We start from the raw sequence: 20,179 nt of genomic DNA, 5'->3' as shown, positions 1-20,179 counted from the left end.
AATTAATATTTTAGGGTTGACTCTAGGACAGGAGAAAAATATCATTGTAATTGATTTTTCATATGGCCATCCTATAGATTATTTTCTATTGTGAAAATGGAGGACATTCTGCCTTCAGAAAGGAAGCTGTCATGTAGTGGCCACCTGCATTCTATGCTACCAGTTGACTGAAATAAGTCAATGTCCTAGCTCACTGCTCAAACAGCGCTCTTGTCAATTTTCCTTGCTTTTCCTAACCTTCTCAAATGAGAAGAGGAATTATAATATGGGTGCCAAAATATTTGCACATTGAATGATTAGTGAATATTAACTCATCATTTAGAAAAAAAAAATAATTACTTTTTTGATGTAGTAAAACATGCACTGGGACCAAATCCAAAAGTACAGAGAAGAAAAACAGTGCAAAGCTGTTTCTCTCCTGTTTCTACCCCCAGTGCTCCAGCAATCCTGTAAGCAAAGGTGGTTATATTTTCTGCTCTTTCTGAGGTGTTTCTATGCACACTGATTACTGACTTGTAGTTGGTATTTTTGTGATTCCTTAGTTCTCCTAAAGTGTCTCTAAGTTCTAAAAACAAAGCACTATAATTTCTTTTTATGTATGGTATGAGAATGAGGAAGGGTGGCCCTTAAACACTGTGGCAATGTTAAAAGTGTATTTTTTTCCTGATATTTTAACTAATATTTAATTTTAATATTTGAGAATATGAAAGAAAGACAAGCCTAGAATAAAATAGAATTAGGGAAAGTTAGGGTATGAGTAACTATGCTGCTGATTTTTGAGATGATATATCAACTGAGGGAGCAGGAATGCCCAATCCTGTAAAGGGATTACTTTGTACCCGTAATATCTGTAAACAAATTGGATCTCATCTACTTAGGAGGCCGGTCAGGGAAATATGAATTAATAAGAAAGCATATTCAATATCTCAAAATTATTTTTCATTTATATCTATAATCCAAAATTAGTTACACATTCTTTGGAATACTAAAAGAACAATATGAGGAATTATGAAAATAGAAAAATGCAAGGTGTATGAATGGAAGATGACAGGAAAAATTTGGGTATATAAAAAGCTAAATTGGGAAGAATTACTAAAAAGATTAGTAAAGGGAATTACTTTTCATTGACAAGGAAGAAGTGCTGCCTTAATTAGTATATATTCTTTTTTTTTAAGTTTTAGCATTTTAATAAAAGCAGACTGGAATAATGGCAATAAAATGAATCTTTACATCTTTGAAACTATATGTGCTATATGATTTTCATAATGCAATGAATTCTGAAGATATTTATCATATAGAAACAAGCCCCCCAAATCTTCAACCAACTTTGGGCTGAGAGAAGTTGACACAAGTATTGAAAATATTCAAAGACCAAAACAAGATATGTACATGTATGTACAATAATTTTCAGATCTTTCAAAATTCTGACAAAAATCAGCAAATTAGTACTACATGAAACATCACCTTCTGAAGTTTAAGGAACATCAAAGGGGCTGAAAGAAAATGCAGAAGACTTTATTCAACCTTGATCTTGATAATTCAGGTGTCATTCTTTGGGGCCAAATTGGAGGCAAGGTATTTTTTCATGAGAACAAGAAGTCAACTAGAAAATAAAAGATAAAGGTGCTATCCCTTTATCCCTGAGTGCTCACAGAGACCTTATCCAGAGACCTTCCCTCTTCAGAGTCAAAGACCAGCCTTCAGTCAGAAATAACTAGAGCAACTTTTGTCTGACAAAAGGTAGCTAAGATTTCACACTGAATTGATAAACATATCCATGAGGAGAAATATGAGATAAGAAAATAGACTACAGCTGCTGCTGCTAAGTCACTTCAGTCGTGTCCAACTCTGTGGGACCCTACAGGCGACAGGGTGAATATCAAACCTAGAGAGAATGGATGACCATGACTAGAAATAAGCTTCAGATCAGATCAGATCAGATCAGTCGCTCAGTCGTGTCTGACTCTTTGCGACCCCATGAATCGCAGCACGCCAGGCCTCCCTGTCCATCACCAACTCCCGGAGTTCACTCAGACTCACATCCATCTAGTCAGTGATGCCATCCAGCCATCTCATCCTCTGTCCTCCCCTTCTCCTCCTGCCCCCAGTCCCTCCCAGCATCAGAGTCTTTTCCAATGAGTCAACTCTTCGCATGAGGTGGCCAAAGTACTGGAGTTTCAGCTTTAGCATCATTCCTTCCAAAGAAATCCCAGGGCTGATCTCCTTCAGAATGGACTGGTTGGATCTCCTTGCAGTCCAAGGGACTCTCAAGAGTCTTCTCCAACACCACAGTTAGACTCTAACAATGCTTGGAGAACCTGAAGACACAAACGTTTCAACTAGGCTGCAGGCTTTCTGTGTCTGCTTTACAAACCCCAGTGTGAGCATGGTTGTTCCTGCTGTGCATTCCTCCTTAATGTATCAAATCTCTCTCTCATATACATCACATAAACACTCAGAGAAGCAAAAAAAAAACTACAAAAGGTTGAGTGCAAAGATTCCAAAATTGCTTAATCAGTCTTTGGGCATGAAGAGGTTCAAATAGTACTTCCCTTTCAGTTTAATCACAAAGAGAGTCTGCCTTGATTTAAAATGACATCCCTGAAATTAATCATGATTTCATGTTTGTTTATAATGGTATAGATACAGTTACTACTAAAGTTCATAGCTACAGACTCTAAAGAGATTATCTTGTTACTTTATAATCATATGTAGATACTCGGAGCATTTTACATTTAGGGCAGCTTTCACGTTCAAATAATCATTTAAGAAAAGATTTATTAATAAATGGAATATCTAATTTTTGAAAATTAACCATTTAAAACAGCTCCAGAAATCTGCCCCTCCAGTGCGGAGATAAACCAGTACTATGTTGGGAACAAAATAATACAATTAAACCTCCCCTGCAAAAAAAAAAAAAAAAGAGAGAGAGAGATAAAGATCTGAGTGGATACACACATCACAGTCTCTGTGAACCCACACAAAAATAAGCAGGGGATAGGCATTGGGGTGGTTTCAGAGTGCACCATTATTCACAGGAAAACAGCGAGATTCACCACGGAGGACATAATTCTTTTGACAGTGACAGGACCTCATTCACAGAACCAGGACTGATGGTGCATGCACAGTCAGCGTGCCAAGCGGCACAGGACCTGGATGCGGGTCCCTAATGGTGAACTGAGATCATTGCTGAGGACACTCAGTGATCACATAAGGGACACTCTGTTTGCTCTCTGGGAGACGCAGTTCATTTGCACTAATTGCAGGCTTGGGGGCCTGGAGAAGGCAGCTCTGTGTACACATACTGTATTCCCTTTGTTGGTGAAGGTAGCTCTCACGGGTCCTGTTCCTCCTGGCATTGTAAATGTGTGTGTATTAACAGAGAGACTTAGCTGCCTTTAAAATATATGTGCATTTCTAATTCTTTGCACTAGGCTTACTAATCACTGGTGAGGGGAAGCTACAATATAATAGTGAATTACTCTCCGGAAAAGTTGAGCAGATAATTCATGAAATAAAAGAAATCCAGGAAAGCCTAACCCAATTAGGCCTAACCCAAGCCAAACCCTACTGTTTACAGGACTTGTTTTTCTTCAGAAAAGTTTCACTGAAAAAAAAAAAAGTTCTATCTACTGATCTATTAAGCACCTATCTATCTGGGTCATTTTCACAGTTACAAAGATTGACTAATTCTCATCTCTAAGAATGCATCTTTTAAAATATACTACTTTCTTTTGTTCAAACAACTTATGAAGAAATGTAAGATCATGAATCCTCATATCTTTCAAACTTAGAAACACTGCATGTTGAAGACACTGAACAGTGGAAAATGAGCATAAAATAAATACAATCATGTTGATATAGTGAAGCTTTGACATTCTCAAGAGGTTTGGTTGACTGGAAAAATAAATATTTACCAAGAATTTGAAATAATTAATGATATATACTAATCACTAACACAGGCAAACAAAAAAGTAGACATAATCCTTGTGCTGGTAACATTTACAATTTATGAGGGAATGACAGACATGCACATTATGAAAAGTTACCTACAAGGTCCAGGCTAACCAGTATCTCCTAAATGAATGAGAAGTGTAAGCTGGACTTCAATAATTCAGAAATGGACAGTCTCAGTTTTTCATTATGAGAGTCAACAAATGATTACCAGAGAATATAAACATTTGATTGAATTGTGAATACAATAGTAGGTTGGAATGTGGGAAAGGCTTGTCAGATAGGTGAAGGTGTTTTCTGAGTATGAGATGCAGATGAGAGAAGACAGTGGGGGGGGAACCAAAGATAACAAGTGTTGCAGTCAAGTGTGGGAGGACCTAGGCAGTTGTCCAAAGAGTTTGAAGTACTAGAAACAGAAGCTCATCCAAGTTTTGAGAAGGATATGTAACCAAATGGTGGTTCAAAATATTTTAATTGATTGAAGAGTAACAGGGAAATTGACAGGAATGGAGCCTATAGGAAAGGAGGTCAGTTAGGTGACATGCTAAGTGCATGCTAAGTCCCTTCAGTTGTCTCAGACTCTTTGCGACACCATGGACTAGGCTCCTCTGTCTATGAAATTCTCCAGGTGAAAAGACTGGAGTGAGTTGCCATTTCTTCTCCAGGGGATCTTCCCAACCCAGAGATTGAATTCATGTCTCTTATGTCTCCTGAACTGGCAGGCGGGTTCTTTACCACTAGTGCCACCTGGGAAGCCCAAGTTAGGCGACTGTGTTCCCCAAATGAGGGGATAAGGCAGTGATCTAAGGAAGGCATAGATAAAAGCTAAAGGCCCAGTGATCTTATTATTATTTTTTTAATCTAATAATGCATATCCAGCAGGCGGGAGAAAAGTAACAGACTCTGAACTCTCTGGGTGAGAGGCAGATTTAGAGAAAACCGGTAAGATGCTTTGTGAGTTGGCTTGCTTGCTTGTTTTTTAGGAAGAGTTTAAAGTGGAATGCTGCATTTAAGTTGCTGAAGCAATACTTGGGGAGGGAGGTGTGTGTAGTCCATGGGCAGTAGTTAGAAATATGGCCCTGGAACACAAGGGAGAAATGAAAGCTGCAGATAAATCTAAGTATTTGAAGCCACAGGGCTGAACATCACCTCTACCAAGATAAAGATGTTTGAACATAAGGTGAGGTTGATGGCAAGGGAAGGTTTCCTGAGCATATGAATTTTAAATAGCATTTTAAAGAGAAATTCGCCTAGATGATATAAGGATGTATCATCCTTGCAAGCATTAGAGCTAATGTCACTTCCATGAACTTTCTGAAGGACAAATATAATGGAATACAATGTAGATGGAGTACACTGAACTACAGGACTGTGATTTACCTTACAGAAGTCAGGAGTCACTTTGTCCTCAGCGTAGTTAACAACAAAGGGAAATATGGTGGAAAAAGACGAGTTCAGGTTTCCCTAGGTTCAGAGTTCAACTCTGCTATCATTACCTTACTAAAGTACTTTAAGGTAAATTTGAGCATCTCATTTCTTAAGCAAATATACTGTGATTATGGGACTAGAGATAACATATATCCCATATAGCTCATACATAGTATGCATTCACTAAAGGAAACTTATCATTATTTATTTTATTTTTGTAATGTTTATTACTTACAAGGATAAAACTACATTTTCAAGGGTAGAACTACACTGATTTCTATTACCAAAGTGACATATATCAGAAAAAGAAACATTTCTGTAATGCAATTTTGAATAAATAGAGGGAAACTAGAATAAAATAAATATTCATGTATGTGAATATTCATTGATGTTAGTAAAACTTAATTGACTGATTACCTATTTAAAAGTGGGTATTGACTTTATATACATATGGTATGAAAGCAAAAGAAATATAATTCTACAAACTACATTTCAAAGGAGTAAAGATCAAGACAATGAGTAATCAGGGTAAATTGAGGACTATAAAACCTTTATTTCCACAGTGAAAACAGTTCACTTTGGTGAAGTATATAAGGGGTTAAAGACTAGTAGGTTTGGTACTTAATTGCTGTTGCTGTTGTTTAGTCACTAAGTCATGTCTAAATCTTTGCCACCCTGTGGACTGTAGCCTGCCAGACTCCTCTGGATTCCCTGGAGGAGGAAATGGTAAACCACTCCAGTATGCTTGCTGGGATAATCTCATAGACAGAGGAGCCTGGAAGGCTACAGTTCATGGGACCTACAAAGAGTCAGATACCCATAAACAAAGAATATTGTATATATATAAAAAACTAGAAATATTTTATATCCAGAGAAGGAAATGAGTTGCCTTTTACATGATTTACAGAAATGAATAAAAAATAAGAAGCACTTAGTAGATAAAAACTTTTAATTCCTTCTTTAAAGATGTATAAGTAAAATAGTGGTCATATTGCAGAGAAGAAGCCTATTCTGACTCCATGTTGGAATTGTTTGACTTGCTTTTCATTGCTTTTGTTATTATAATTATACAGAATGATCTATCTCAAAGAATACTGCTCCTCTGCCTGACTGTTTAAACTAAAGTGTCTTTGTACAACCCCGTCCACCTGTGGATAGCAGGAGGGAAGAAATTAACACATCCCTTGCCTGAGGCTTGTCATTCTGGGAGATGTTTGCAATATTTCCCATAACAACTGTAAATATCTATGCACCCAACATAGGAGCACCTCAATACATAAGACAAACATTAACAGACATAAAAGGAGAAATTGGCAGTAACACAATAATAGTAGGAGACTTCGGAGAAGGCAATGGCATCCCACTCCAGTACTCTTGCCTGGAAAATCCCTATGGGCGGAGGAGCCTGGTAGGCTGCAGTCCATGGGGTTGCGAAGAGTTGGACACGACTGAGTGACTTCACTTTCACTTTTCACTTTCACGCATTGGAGAAGAAAATGGCAACCCACTCCAGTGTTCTTGCCTGGAGAATCCCAGGGATGGGGGAGCCTGGTGGGCTGCTGTCTATGGGGTCGCACAGAGTCGGACATGACTGAAGTGACTTAGCAGTAGCAGTAGGAGACTTTAACACCCGACTCACACCAATGGACAGATCATCAAAACAGAAAATTAATAAGAAAACACAAAATAAATAAAAGAAACCCAGATTGGAAAAGAAGTAAAGCTTTCACTGTTTGTGGATGACATGATACTGCACATAGAAAATCCTAAAGATAGTATCAGAAAATTAACAAGAGCTAATCAATGAATTTAGCAAAGTTGCAGGATACAAAATCAATACACAGAAATCACTTGCATTTCTATATACTAACAATGAAAATCAGAAAGAGCAATTAAGGAATCAATCCCATTCACCATGGCAACTAAAAGAATAAAATATCTAGGAATAAACTTACCTAAGGAGACAAAAGTACTGTACACAGAAAATTATAAGACATTAATGAAAGAAATCAAAGGTGACATAAACAGATGGAGAGATATTCCATGTTCCTGAAAAATCAATATTCTGAAAATGACTGTACCACCAAATGCAACCTACAGATTCAATGCGATCCCTATCAAATCACCAATGGCATTTTTCACAGAAATAGAACAAAAAATTTCACAACTCATATGGACACAAAAGACCCTGAATATCCAAAGCAGCCTTGAGAAAGAAGAATGGAGCTGGAAGAATCAACCTTCCTGACTTCATATTGTACTACAAAGCTACAGTCATCAAGACAGTATGGTACTGGCACATAAACAGAAATATAGACCAACGGAACAATTAATGGCCTTTTTGCTTTGCTTCCTCACCTCCCCCCTTCTCTGGTCTATAAAAGAGCCTGGTGTTCAGATCCTAGTAAGATGGTTATTTTGAGGTGCTAGCCTGCTATCTTCTCAGTCTTCTGGCTTTCAGAATAAAGTTGTTTTTCTTGCCTCAACACCTAGTCTCTTAGATTCATTGGCCTGTCCTGCGGCAAGCAGAGCGAGCTTGGACTTGGTAATAGGCATGTGTTTACAGATTGTTAAGAAATGTATTTGTTCTTCTATTTGGTAATATTAATATAAGACTCAGGATAGTACAGCAGCTAAGAGTATTGGTTCTGGATCCAGATTTCCTATATATGAATTCCAGTTACAGGGCAAGTTATTTAACTGTAGTGTACCTCAGTCTTCGTCTGTAAAACAGCATCTAACTAATAAGACTATAAGAGAATTAAATGAACTGATACACACAATGAGGTTAAGGAGCTCCTAGCACATGATAGGATCCAAAATAAGTTAATTATTTAATATTATTTATTACCATTATTATCAATTTTACTTGTAATGGAATAAAGTTACCTCAGTAAACTTCCTCCTTTTCCAAATGTATCTCATTAATTATATTATTTATGCTCTATACTGAGGTCTGATATTAATTACTATTATAGGCTCCTACAGGGCAGTGTTAACTAAAATGTAAGCAACAATTTTCTCAATATTATTTGAAGTGTCCTGAATCCAATGAATGTATATGGGGAGAAGACAAAGGCAAAACAAAGACCCTGTGCTAGAAACAATGTGATGAGGGTCAAATGGTGAAGAGTTGGTGAGGTTCAAATGGTGATGAGATTCAAATGGTAAATGTATATATGAGGAGGGCAAAGAAGTTTTATTTTAAAATCCCTGTTGAAACTTTTTATCTTAAAAACTCTCTTGGATAAACATAAAGAAAAACAGAGACCCTTCAAAAATGGGACTTGGCAAAGGATTTCTAATAAAGGATGATGAAACAACTTTCTGGTTTGGGGCTGTTTTCTCCTATCTTTCAAGTCCCATAATAAGAAAGAAAAAGTAGTATAAGACCACGGCTATACCAGGTTCACAGAGGAACTGTTTGTGGCATCTGTTGACTACTCAGATATCCTGAAGCTGGCCTGCATAGTTGTTCTCTGTTATTTTCAGGCTCAGATGTCCAAAGACAGTTACAAGGCTAGTGTTAGTTAAGAAGAGTTCAAATCAGTCCATTTTACCTGGAGCCTTAAAAACATCCTAGTCATAAAAAGCAAAGCTAAATATTTCTCATGTCTAAGGTATGAATAAAAGGGGATGGAGCTTTCCAGATTTACTATGCCCTCAAGTTAAAATAAATTTCTAGCCTGAGAATTTGTATGTCAAGAATGTTTCATTTGATTTGCCCTAAACAGAATATAAATGGAACAGAAATCAATGATTTGGGCCTTATCAAGGCCATATATTTTACATTTTTATCTATAAGGTTTTAATCAGTAAGAAATCCTATAACTGCTCTTTGACATCCAACTCCTGCTTCTTTTGTGATTATTTTCTTCCACTTAGCCAAATTGTTATGCTTTTCATATCAAAGTTCAACTAAGGAAACTATGTCTTATCAACTTAATTTAAATCCATTACATGATGAAAAGTAAATATTTTGACAGAAACATTTCAGAATCAAAAATCAAAAAGAGATGGTATCTAAGTACTTGAAAATTATCAGATCATTTTACAGTAAATAAATTACATTATGTACCTAAACTGATTTTTAGCATTTGTACCCAGAAATCAACGATTGCTGGAGTCAGAGAATAATTTTTTAACAAATATATTAATAGAGGAAGCTATCTTCATATATTAACCAAAATGAAACCATTTTCTAAGGTTTTATACCTTGATTGACACATATTGAATGTTTGGTCTCCTTATATTTAATGAAGAACATTTATACAGGTATTATGGAAAATGAAGGTAAAAATAGGCTTATGAAACTTTTCTTTGATAAAAAATAATTAGGCATGAAAATTCAAATAATATGTTGCTATAGGAGCAGTATGCTGCTGCTGCTAAGTCACTTCAGTCGTGTTCAACTCTGTGCAACCACATAGACGGCAGCCCACCAGGCTCCCCCGTCCCTGGGATTCTCCAGGCAAGAACACTGGAGTGGGTTGCCATTTCCTTCTCCTAGAAGCAGCATAGTGATAAGTAAAAAGTATAGACATCAAAGTAGTTGTAGGAAATATCTTAAGAATAATGTTTGCAAGATACATGTATTAACATTGTTTTCAATGGTTTTAACACAGCTCTTAGACTTTCAATGCCCATTAAAATAATGATATGCCATTATTAACAAATAAATAAGTAAAACAAAACTTTAGAAACTTTTTCCAAGATTACAGGCAAAGAGAATGTCATAGTTTAGTTTTGGTTATTATGAATAAGATTATGAAAAATCTATACTATAAATAAATTTTTGTACTACATTAGCAACAAGCATAAGGAAATTGCAAATGCATACCTTGCACAAACACACTTTATATCTGTCTAATATTTTTATATAGGGATATGACAGATGATAAATTAAAGGGATAATATCTTTCCCTTGTTCAAGGTAATTGCCTTCATGATATCAATTGTGAAGATGCTTTCTCCAAATTGCCAGATTGTGTGATAAAGGTGGAAGGATAAATACATGGGCATTTTGTAACTTCAGTTATTCTGTGGACTGTATTCATTGACGTTATTAACTAAATCACATGACACAACCTCTCTTCACAGAGCTGAAAGTATAGTAAGGTTTATAAGGATAACTACATCTAATTAATATCTAATATTAACTAACAAAAAATATTTCACAATGTGACACAGTCGTATTCATGACTTATACACCTTCTAAGATTTAAACCACTCACTGAAAGTGAAAGTCTCTCAGTCATGTCCAACTCTTTGGGACACAGTCCATGGAATTCTCCAGGCCAGAATACTGGAGTGGGTAGCCTTTCCCTTCTCCAGGGGATCTTCTCAACCCAGCAATTGAACCCAGGTCTCCTGCACTGGAGGCGGATTCTTTACTAACTGAGCTATCAGGAAAGCCCCAAACTACTCACCATATTGCCACTAAAATTGTATGAGTAAAACCAGAAATAGAGGAAGTTGAATAAATTGCGAGATACACCAAAATTTAAACTAATAAATTCAGACACAAGAATCATATCCTTCCCATTTGATATCATAATCCTCTCCTGGAAGATAACTGTAAACATTATATATATATATATACACACACACACACACACATATATATACATATATATATACACACACATACATATGTACATATACACACACACACATGCATACATATACATCTGAAAATAAATGTGAAAAAATATATACGAATGAACTATATATATTGTCAGTAATGACTAACGCGGCCCCCGACGGGAGCCACGTTAGGCATTACTGACAATACATTTGAACACAGATATAATATATATTCAGCTATTTCCAGAAGAACTGATGAACCTATGACAAATGTAAATGACTAACCTGGTGTCACTACTACTCCATTTCCATTGACCACAGGCCTTTCTTCCTCTTCCTCCTCAGGAGGCTCTATGCTTGCTTTCTCCATGTTGCTCACTGATTTATTCCTCTTTCGTTTTCCTTCAGCGCTTGGAGTGGCTCCAGGAAGTATCTGGTCTGTTACATTTAATAATAATGGTGCTGGTTCTGCTGGAGGCTTTGGGGTACCGTAGTAATTGTCTGCAAACAATAAAAAGCATTATGAAGTTAAGCATTTCTCCTACCGATGCGCATAATTTGTAAAGAATGGAAATTTTATTAACAAATGTGGATCCTAGTTTGTATACATTATATATATATATATTAATATACCTACAAATATATCATTTTATAGCCTTTTATGTTTTTAATACATTAGTTTCTTATTTTGCGTTGGGCTTTAATGCTTAAGGAAAGATACTGATCTATATTTCACCTTAATTCCAAATAAAATATAGTCTTACTTATTGATAAGGCACACAGCAATTTCAAATTAATCAAAGAATTTTGATAACAAGTTTTTCTTATAATTTTTTTAAGAATAATTATTTCTGAATAAGAGTATAGGTAACTTTTTTTTTTAAAGCAAATCTCATAACATTCTGCAAAGGCACAAACACACTGTGCTTTTCTCCAGCTTTCAAAGGGCTCTGGCTGTTGTCTTTGATGTGCACAGCATCCTGCCTAGAGCTGCATCTCCCTGCCGTTTTAGTCGTTCCCATGACTGCTGACAGTGGGCCTGCTGCTCTAATCGTTCTTCAGATTACCACAGCTCTTTTTCCCACAGTTCCATGATCTCAGCTACAGAATCATTTGTTTCTCTCATCAGCCTGCGAAACTTGTTAAAGAGGAGACTAATTCCTGTGCATCTCTGTAATAAGAGCCTGGCAAATAGTAGGCATGGTATATGAGCTTACTACGTGAATATCCATATATATTCAAGGCAAATTACTTTCTAAAAAATACTTTAATTTTTTGATTGGCAAAAAAATATAGTGGTGTGTTTTTAAAAAGATCAGTGTTATACTTTCAGCATCAACTTCAAACACATTATTGTGTTTTCAATCAATTGAATAGTTTATGAACATCTTTGCTCATGCATTCATTGGAGTCTTTACTTAGCATTGACTATGAACCCAAGCACTCCAGTATACCTCTGAGAGAAAATGATGACTGCAATGCAATCCTTGTCTTCCAGATGCTCAAGGGTCTAGGCACATTTGACAGTAAGCAGACAAGCATTAAAACAGGAAGTAGGATTAATCACTCAAACAAGGAGACACAGAGAGGAAAACCCATCTCACTACCTGCAGAGACCACTGAAGGTAACTGGGAAGACCGTGTGGTGTGAAAGAAACAATTCTTAAGTAGAAGTGATGGGGTCTAGATGTGTAGTTTCTATGTAACTACGATTCAAGTAACTCAGTAAGGCTCACTCTCTTCATCTATATATTGGGAATGGCAATATTTGTTAAAATCACCTGTATTGTGATCTGCAAACAATTAAAACATACTCTAGTTAAATTAAAAATGATAAGATGTGAGATGGCTACTTGAGGGAAGAGACTGGAAAATCTTGGGGGAAAAGGGCAGAAACAAAGAAGTTCTGTCTGGACACCCAGGCTTTGTGTGCTGGCCCTGGACTCTGAAGCCTAGCAGATCCCACTACCTCAGGCTCAACCCTCAGTGGCAGCCACCCTGGTGGGGATGAACTTAAACTCTTCTCAGGAGCTCTGAGCTTATTCATTTCCAGGGAAACGTCCAGGAAAGGTCATCTCATTGGCTGAATCACAGGCACAAGAGAGCCCCTGAACTGCTGAGGAGGACTGCCCTCCTTAGATTTCACAGGGGAGTCTAGAGCCCTATTTTCATCCATTGTATATCATGGTTCTCCCTGAGACAGGAAGGGCTTTGAGATGCTGGACAGGCAGAAATTACAAACCTTCACTACATGTGCCCAACTGGGTTGTTGTGACGATGAAGTAAGGATGTATGAGGAAGAGCTTCATAAATTGTGAAACCGCCCATTTTAATGGCAGTGTAAAACTTCAGGCTGGCATGAAGTGAGTGATGGTTCTGGAGGCCAGCCATGCCACTGACACTGTTGCTCATTTTCACAGATATTCACAGTTATAAGAACAATACCAGAAAAAAATTATCATGTAAAGTGGTTCTTAAACATGTAGAACTTTTAAACATTAGTCTGCAAAGTGGATGTTACATATTTTGCTACAGGTTGCTTTCTAATTTGATTTAGAGCATTTCAAATGAATCAGACCTTTGAATGCACTTGCCAAATTCTGAGCAAACAAAAACTGTTAGTTGTTCCTAGAAGTCTATGAACTATTACTGTATTACAGCACCCAAAAGACCTAGCATAGTTCTTAGTAATATTGCTGTGTTTCCTATAGAATCATAACACTTAACTTCTTATGTAATAAATATAATGTAAATTAGTAAATAGTCCTGCATTTTCCAATAAGTAGTATACTTTTAAGCAGTGTTCTGATTTTTTAGTGCTTCTAAATATATATAGTTACTAAGAAAAGTGAGTTTGAGTAGGCTCCAGGAGTTGGTGAGGGACAGGGAAGCCTGGCTTGCTGCAGCCCATGGGGTCACAAAGAGTCGGACATGACTGAGTGATTGAACTGAACTTAAGAAAAGTAAAAGTGTTAGTTGCTCAATTGTGATCAACTTTTTGCAATCCCATGGACAGTAGCCCTCACCAAGCTCCTTTGTCCATGGAATTCTCCAGGAAAGAATACTGGAGTGGGTAGTCATTCCCTTCTCCAGGGGATCTTCCCGACCAGTGATTGAAACCAGTTCTCCTGCATTGCAGGCAGATTCTTTACTGTCTGAGCAACCACTGAAAGATGAGCCCCGCAGGTCACTAGGTGTCTAATATGCTACTGGGGAACAGTGGAGAAGTAGCTTCAGGGAGAATGAAGAGGCTGAGCCAAAGTAGGCACTATGCCTAGTTGTGGATGTAGTGCTGAAAGTAAAGTCTGATACTGTAAAGAACAATATTGCATAGGTACCTGGAATGTTAGGTCCATTAATCAAGGTAAATTGGTGGTCAAAGAAGAGATGGCAAGAGTGAACATTGAGGGAAAAAAAAGAGTGAACATTGACATTTTAGGAATCAGTGAACTAAAATCGACCAGAATGGGAGAATATAATTCAGATGACCATTATATCTACTACTGTGGGCAAGAATCCCATAGAAGAAATGGAGTAGCCCTCATAGTCAAAAAAAAAAAAAAAAAAAAAAGAGTCCAAAACGCAGTACTTGGGTGCAATCTCAAAAATGACAATGATCTTGGTTCCTTTGCAAGGAAAACCATTCAACACCACAGTATCCAAGTTTATGCCCAACCACTAGTGCCAAAAAGGCTGAAGCTGAATGGTTCTTTGCAGACCCACAAGACCTTCTAGAACTAACATCAAAAAAAAGATGCCCTTTTCATCATAATGGAGTGGAATGCAAAAGTAGGAAGTCAAGAGATAAATGGAATAACATGCAAGTTTGGCCTTGGGGTACAAAATAAAGCAGGGTAAAGCTAACAGAGCCTTGCCAAGATAGCAAAAACCCTCTTCCAAAAACACAAGAGATGATTCTACACATGGACATCACCAGATGGTCAATACTAAAATCAGACTGATTATATCCTTTGCAGCCAAAGGTGGAGAAGCTCTGTATAGTCAGTAAAAACAAGACCTGGAGCTGACTGTGACTCAGATCATGAACTCCTTATTGCCAAATTCAGACTTAAATTGAAGAAAGTAGGGAAAGCCACTAGGCCATTCAGGGGTTGACCTAAATCAAATCTCTTATGATTATACAGTGGTAGTGACAGATTCAAGGGATTAGATCTGACAGACTGCCTGAAGAACAATGGATAGAGATTTGTAACACTGCACAGGAGGCAGTGACCAAAACCATCCCCAAGAAAAAGAAATGCAACAAGGCAAGATGGTTGTCTGAGGAGGCCTTACAAATAGCTGAAGAAAGAAGTGAAAGGAAAAGGAGAAGGAAAAAATGTACCCAACTTAATGCAGAGTTCCCAAGAATAGCAAGGAGAGATAAGAAGCCTTCTTAAGTGAACAATGCAAAGAAATAGAGAAAATAGTAGAAAGGGAAAGACTAGAGATCTCTTCAAGAAAATTAGAGATACCAAGGGAACATTTCATTCAAAGATGGGCACAATAAAAGACAGAAATAAGTTAGGACATAACAGAAATAGAAGAGATTAAGAAGTGATGCCAAGAATACACAGAACTGTATGAAAAAGGTCTTAATGATATAGATAAACACAATGCTATGGTTATTCACCTAGCACCAGACATCCTGGAATGTGTAGTCAAGTTGGGCTTAGAAGGCATCACTATGAATAAAGCTAGTGGAGGTGATGGAATTCCAGCTGAGCTACTTCAAATCCTAAAAGATGATGCTGTTAAAGTGCTGCACTCACTATGCCAGCACATTTGGAAAACTCAGCAGTGGATACAGGACTGGAAAAGGTCAGTTTTCATTCCAGTCCCAAAGAAGGGCAATGCCAAAAAATGTTCAAACTATCACACAATTGCGCCCATTTCACAAGCTAGCAAGATAATGCTAAAACTCTTCAAGCTAGACTTCAACAGTACGTGAACTGAGAACATCCAGGTGCACAAGCTAGATTTAGAAAACACACAGGAACTAGAGATCAAATTGCCAACATCTGTTGGATCATAGAAAAATCAACAGAATTCCAGAAAAACATCTACTTCTGCTTCATTGACTAAGCTAAATCCTTTGACTGTATGGATCACAACAAACTGTGGAAAATTCTTAGAGATGGGAATACCAGACCACCTTACCCACTTCCTGTGAAACCTGTATACAGGTGAAGAAGCAACAGTTAGAACCAGACATGGAACAATGGACTGGTTCAAAATTGAGAAAAGAGTACATCAAGGCTATATATTGTCACCCTGCTTATTTAATTTATATGCAGAGTACATTGCTAGAAATACTGGGCTGGATGAAGCACAGTGGAATCAAGATCCAGGAGAAATATCAATAACCTCAGATATGCAGATGACACCACCCTTATGGCAGAAAAAAACAGGAACTAAAGAGTCTCTTGATGAATGTGAAAAAAGAGAGTGAAAAGGTTGGCTTAAAACTCAACATTCAGAAAACTAAGATCATAGCATTCAGTCCCATCATTTCATGGCAAATAGATGGGGAAACAATGGAAATAGTGACAGACTTTATTTTTGGGGGCTCCAATATCACTGCAGACAGTGACTACAGCCATGAAATTAAAAGATGTTTGCTCCTTGGAAGAAAAGCCACGACAAACCTAGACAGTATATTCAAAAGCAGAAACATTACATTACTGACAAAGGTCCATCTAGTCAAAGCTATGGTTTTTCCAATAGTTATGTATGGATGTAAGAGTTGGAACACAAAGAAGACTGGGTGTGGAAGAATTGATGCTTTTGAACTGGGGTGTTGGAGAAGAGTCTCAAGAGTCCCTTGGACTGCAAGGAGATCAAACCAGTCCATCTTAAAGGAAACCACTCCTGAATATTCATTGAAAGGACCAATGCTGAAGCTGCTGCTGCTGCTGCTGCTAAGTCGCTTCAGTCGTGTCCGACTCTGTGCGACCCCAGAGACGGCAGCCCACCAGGCTCCCCCGTCCCTGGGATTCTCCAAGCAAGAACACTGGAGTGGGTTGCCATTTCCTTCTCCAATGAATGAAAGTGAAAAGTGAAAGTGAAGTCTAAAGCTCTAATAATTTGGCTACATGATGTGAAAAGCTGACTCATTAGAAAAGAGCCTGATGCTCAGAAAGATTGAAGGCAGGAGGAGAAGGGGAAGACAGAGGATGAAATTCTTGGATGGCATCATTGACTCAATGGACATGAGTTGAGTAAATTCAGGGAGATAGTGAAGGACAGGGAAGCCTGGCATGCTGCAGTCCATGTGGTCTCAAGGAGCTGGACATGACTGAATGAATGAATAACAACAACAAGTACTAAGAAAAATGAATTGCACTTCAGTGACATTTTTTCCAATTTGTCTTTTATGGCTTAAATCTCTGTGAGGTAGAAAAAGAACCTTTTACTAATTAGAAATAAATGCATGTGTGAGTTCAGTCACATAGCTCAGGCTAAAAATAATTATTAACAGATTATGTTGAATTTATATTCATAAATAATTGCATCTATTGACATGTGATGTGATTATAAATCATATAGCAGTATTTTTTCCTACAATTTGGTTTATAAAATTAATACTTTAAATTTTAGATGCAAAAGAATATAAAATATTAATTAAGACATTAAGATTATCTTTATTAGCAATAATAATAGCAATTTAAAAGAGGCATAGAAATAATGCATATAGTTACTACATTTGAGAAATGCAATTCCTAGAAAATAGGCTATTGCTTAAACCAAATACACAGAACAAAGAAACAGGAAATTCCTAAAAGAAGCTGAAATTCAGCCAAATGGTCACGTAGCTTAATTACTGAAATAATCCTGGTGTTTAAGTATATACAAACCAATATACTAAGGATAAATGTGCCATGTAGGTAACACAACAGCATGTTTTCAGAAAACAAATAAACATCAAAACTATTTTAAAATATAATTTGGAAAAACTGTCCCATTAAGCATGAAGTACCTGTATGTATGTTTAACAGCACAGATCACAGCGAGATAAAATGACTTTGAATCCTGTGTCCCCTAATCTGGCTGGCTCTTCATATCCTTAAAGTGAAATTTAGCTGAAGTGGAACTGTGGGTCTGTAAGATGACCACAGCCACAAAAGCAACTGTAATAACCCATGCCATGATTATCATCATAGCAATTTAGTGAGCTGGACATTGAAAGGGAATTTTACTTCTGAGCTCTTGTATCTGATAGGGATTAGAATGAAGTTATCCTGCCTCTGCAGTTAAAGGAAAATAGAGGCTCTAAAAAAATTAAACTATTTCCAATATTATACATGAAGCAAGTGGAAAAACTATATCCATCTGATTGAGGAACCACATTTCTTTTCAAAATACTATAATGCCTCCCGAGAGAGAAAGAAAGATAAATAAATAAAAGTACAGAGCAATTTGATACAGTCCTCTAGGACTTCACTCAAAGTCACAACCAATGAACAGAAAAATATCACTTTCAAAAGAGAAATCAGTGATTGCTACCAAAATCATGAAGCAGGGACATTTTAGGTGATTTTTTTCCCTCCTTTCTTTTAAAATTGAGTGTGAGTGTGAGTGTGAGTATGTGTGTGTGTGTGTGTTTTGGGGGGGGCATGGGGTAGGGATTATAGGCTTTCCAGCCCACTTTTTACTGACTGTATTTGTAATGAATGATGTATTCATTAGCAGTTTCATGTTAATTTAACACAAAGTTTCACTAAGTTAGTTGTTAAAAATGATGACAAAATGGAAATGATACATATCATTGTTCACATAATTCTATCATAATTAGGATAATCTATAAATTAAGAAAGTTTAATTTTGAATCAATGTTTGGAAAATAAAAGAGGCAATTATTGAGAAACTTGACTTATACATCAGCTTTTAAAGTACTTAAAAGAATGGCTTTTTTTTTTTCATAAAGGTATAGATAATCAAAGGGCTTCCCTGATGGCTCAGTGGTAAAGAATCCATCTACCAATGCAGAAGATGTGGTTTCAATCACTTTGTTTTGTTGTTTAGTTGCTCACCCGTGTCCGAATCTTTTGCAACCCCATGAACAGCAGTCTGCCAGGCTCCTCTATCCATGGTATTTCCCAGGCAAAAATACTAGAGTGGGTTATCATTTTCTTCTCCAAGTTCAATCCCTGGGTCAGGAATACTCCCTGAAGAAGGAAATGGCAACCTACTCTAGTATTCTTGACTGGGAAATCCCATGGACAGAGGAGCTTGGTAGCCTATAGTCCATTGGGTCGCAAAAGAATCACACATGACTTAGCGACTAAACAACAGCATAGTTATGAAAAAGTGAAACAGGGTGAATACAGTCATTTCTTACATTATAAATACGAAATGAGCTTCCCTGGTGGCTCAGTCATGAAGAATCTGCCTGCCAATGGAGGACACACGGGTTTGATCCCTGACCTGGGAGGATCCCACATGTGGAGAAAATATGCTTGTGTGCCACAATTACTGAGCCTGTGCTCTAGAGCCTGGGAGCTGCACCGACTGAGCCCATGTGCCACAACTACTAAGGCCTGCATGCCCACAACTACAACAGGAGAAATCACTGCAATGAGAAGCATGTGTACCAGAACTAGAGCGTAGTCTCCATTCGCCAGAACCAAAGAAAAGCCCATGAAACATCGTAGACCCAGCACAGCCAAAAATAAATACATATTTAAAAAAATGTGAAGAAAGCTTCCCAGAAATATGAATAAAAAGAATAGTCTATAATGTCAATAATCTGTTTAATAATAAAAATATTTAATAAATGACCATTTACACTGAATACTGTTATACTTAATTTCTTGCAAGTGGATGAAAATAGATTACAGTGCTATAAATTAACCTTCCTAGAAAATACTTGGAAAATCTAATCCATTACCCACTTTTAGACAGACCCTTCCTAAGCCATCCAGAAGAGATGAAATGAGCTTTTCAAATGACTTTTTGTGTATTATACTTGAGGACCATCACAGAATTACTCCTTTGCTTTCTCTAGCTTGTTAGAACAAATAATGTTTTAAAAAAGTCTAAATTTTCTAAATAGCATTTTGTCTTTCTTCTGATTCTTCTCAGGTTCCGCCCCTGCCTCCCCCCACCCCAGATACTGATTTTAATGGTGAGGCCAGAGGAAAAAAAGGAATACAAAATTATAAACTGTTCTTTATATTTTTTTGTATCTATAGTCTTTGTTGAAGGGTAA

The 20,179-nt window shown here is 37.1% G+C and overlaps 1 protein-coding gene across 13 annotated transcripts in view; it reads right to left on the bottom strand.

The window, feature by feature from the left end:
* The window catches only part of MAGI2 (membrane associated guanylate kinase, WW and PDZ domain containing 2), a 1,452,748-nt gene that overhangs the window by 524,061 nt on the left and 908,508 nt on the right, over positions 1 to 20,179 (bottom strand). For all 13 annotated transcript variants that reach the window (XM_044947150.2, XM_025292002.3, XM_025292003.3 and 10 more), the window contains exon 4: positions 11,254 to 11,469. In XM_044947150.2, the coding sequence (XP_044803085.2) occupies positions 11,254 to 11,469 (216 nt within the window). The remainder of the gene's footprint in view (positions 1 to 11,253; positions 11,470 to 20,179) is intronic.

The sequence above is a fragment of the Bubalus bubalis genome, chromosome 8 (genome assembly GCF_019923935.1).
Source record: "Bubalus bubalis isolate 160015118507 breed Murrah chromosome 8, NDDB_SH_1, whole genome shotgun sequence".
Lineage (NCBI taxonomy): Eukaryota > Metazoa > Chordata > Mammalia > Artiodactyla > Bovidae > Bubalus > Bubalus bubalis.
The sequence above is the reverse complement of the archived record's forward strand: the minus strand, read 5'-3'. Positions and strand labels throughout refer to the sequence as shown.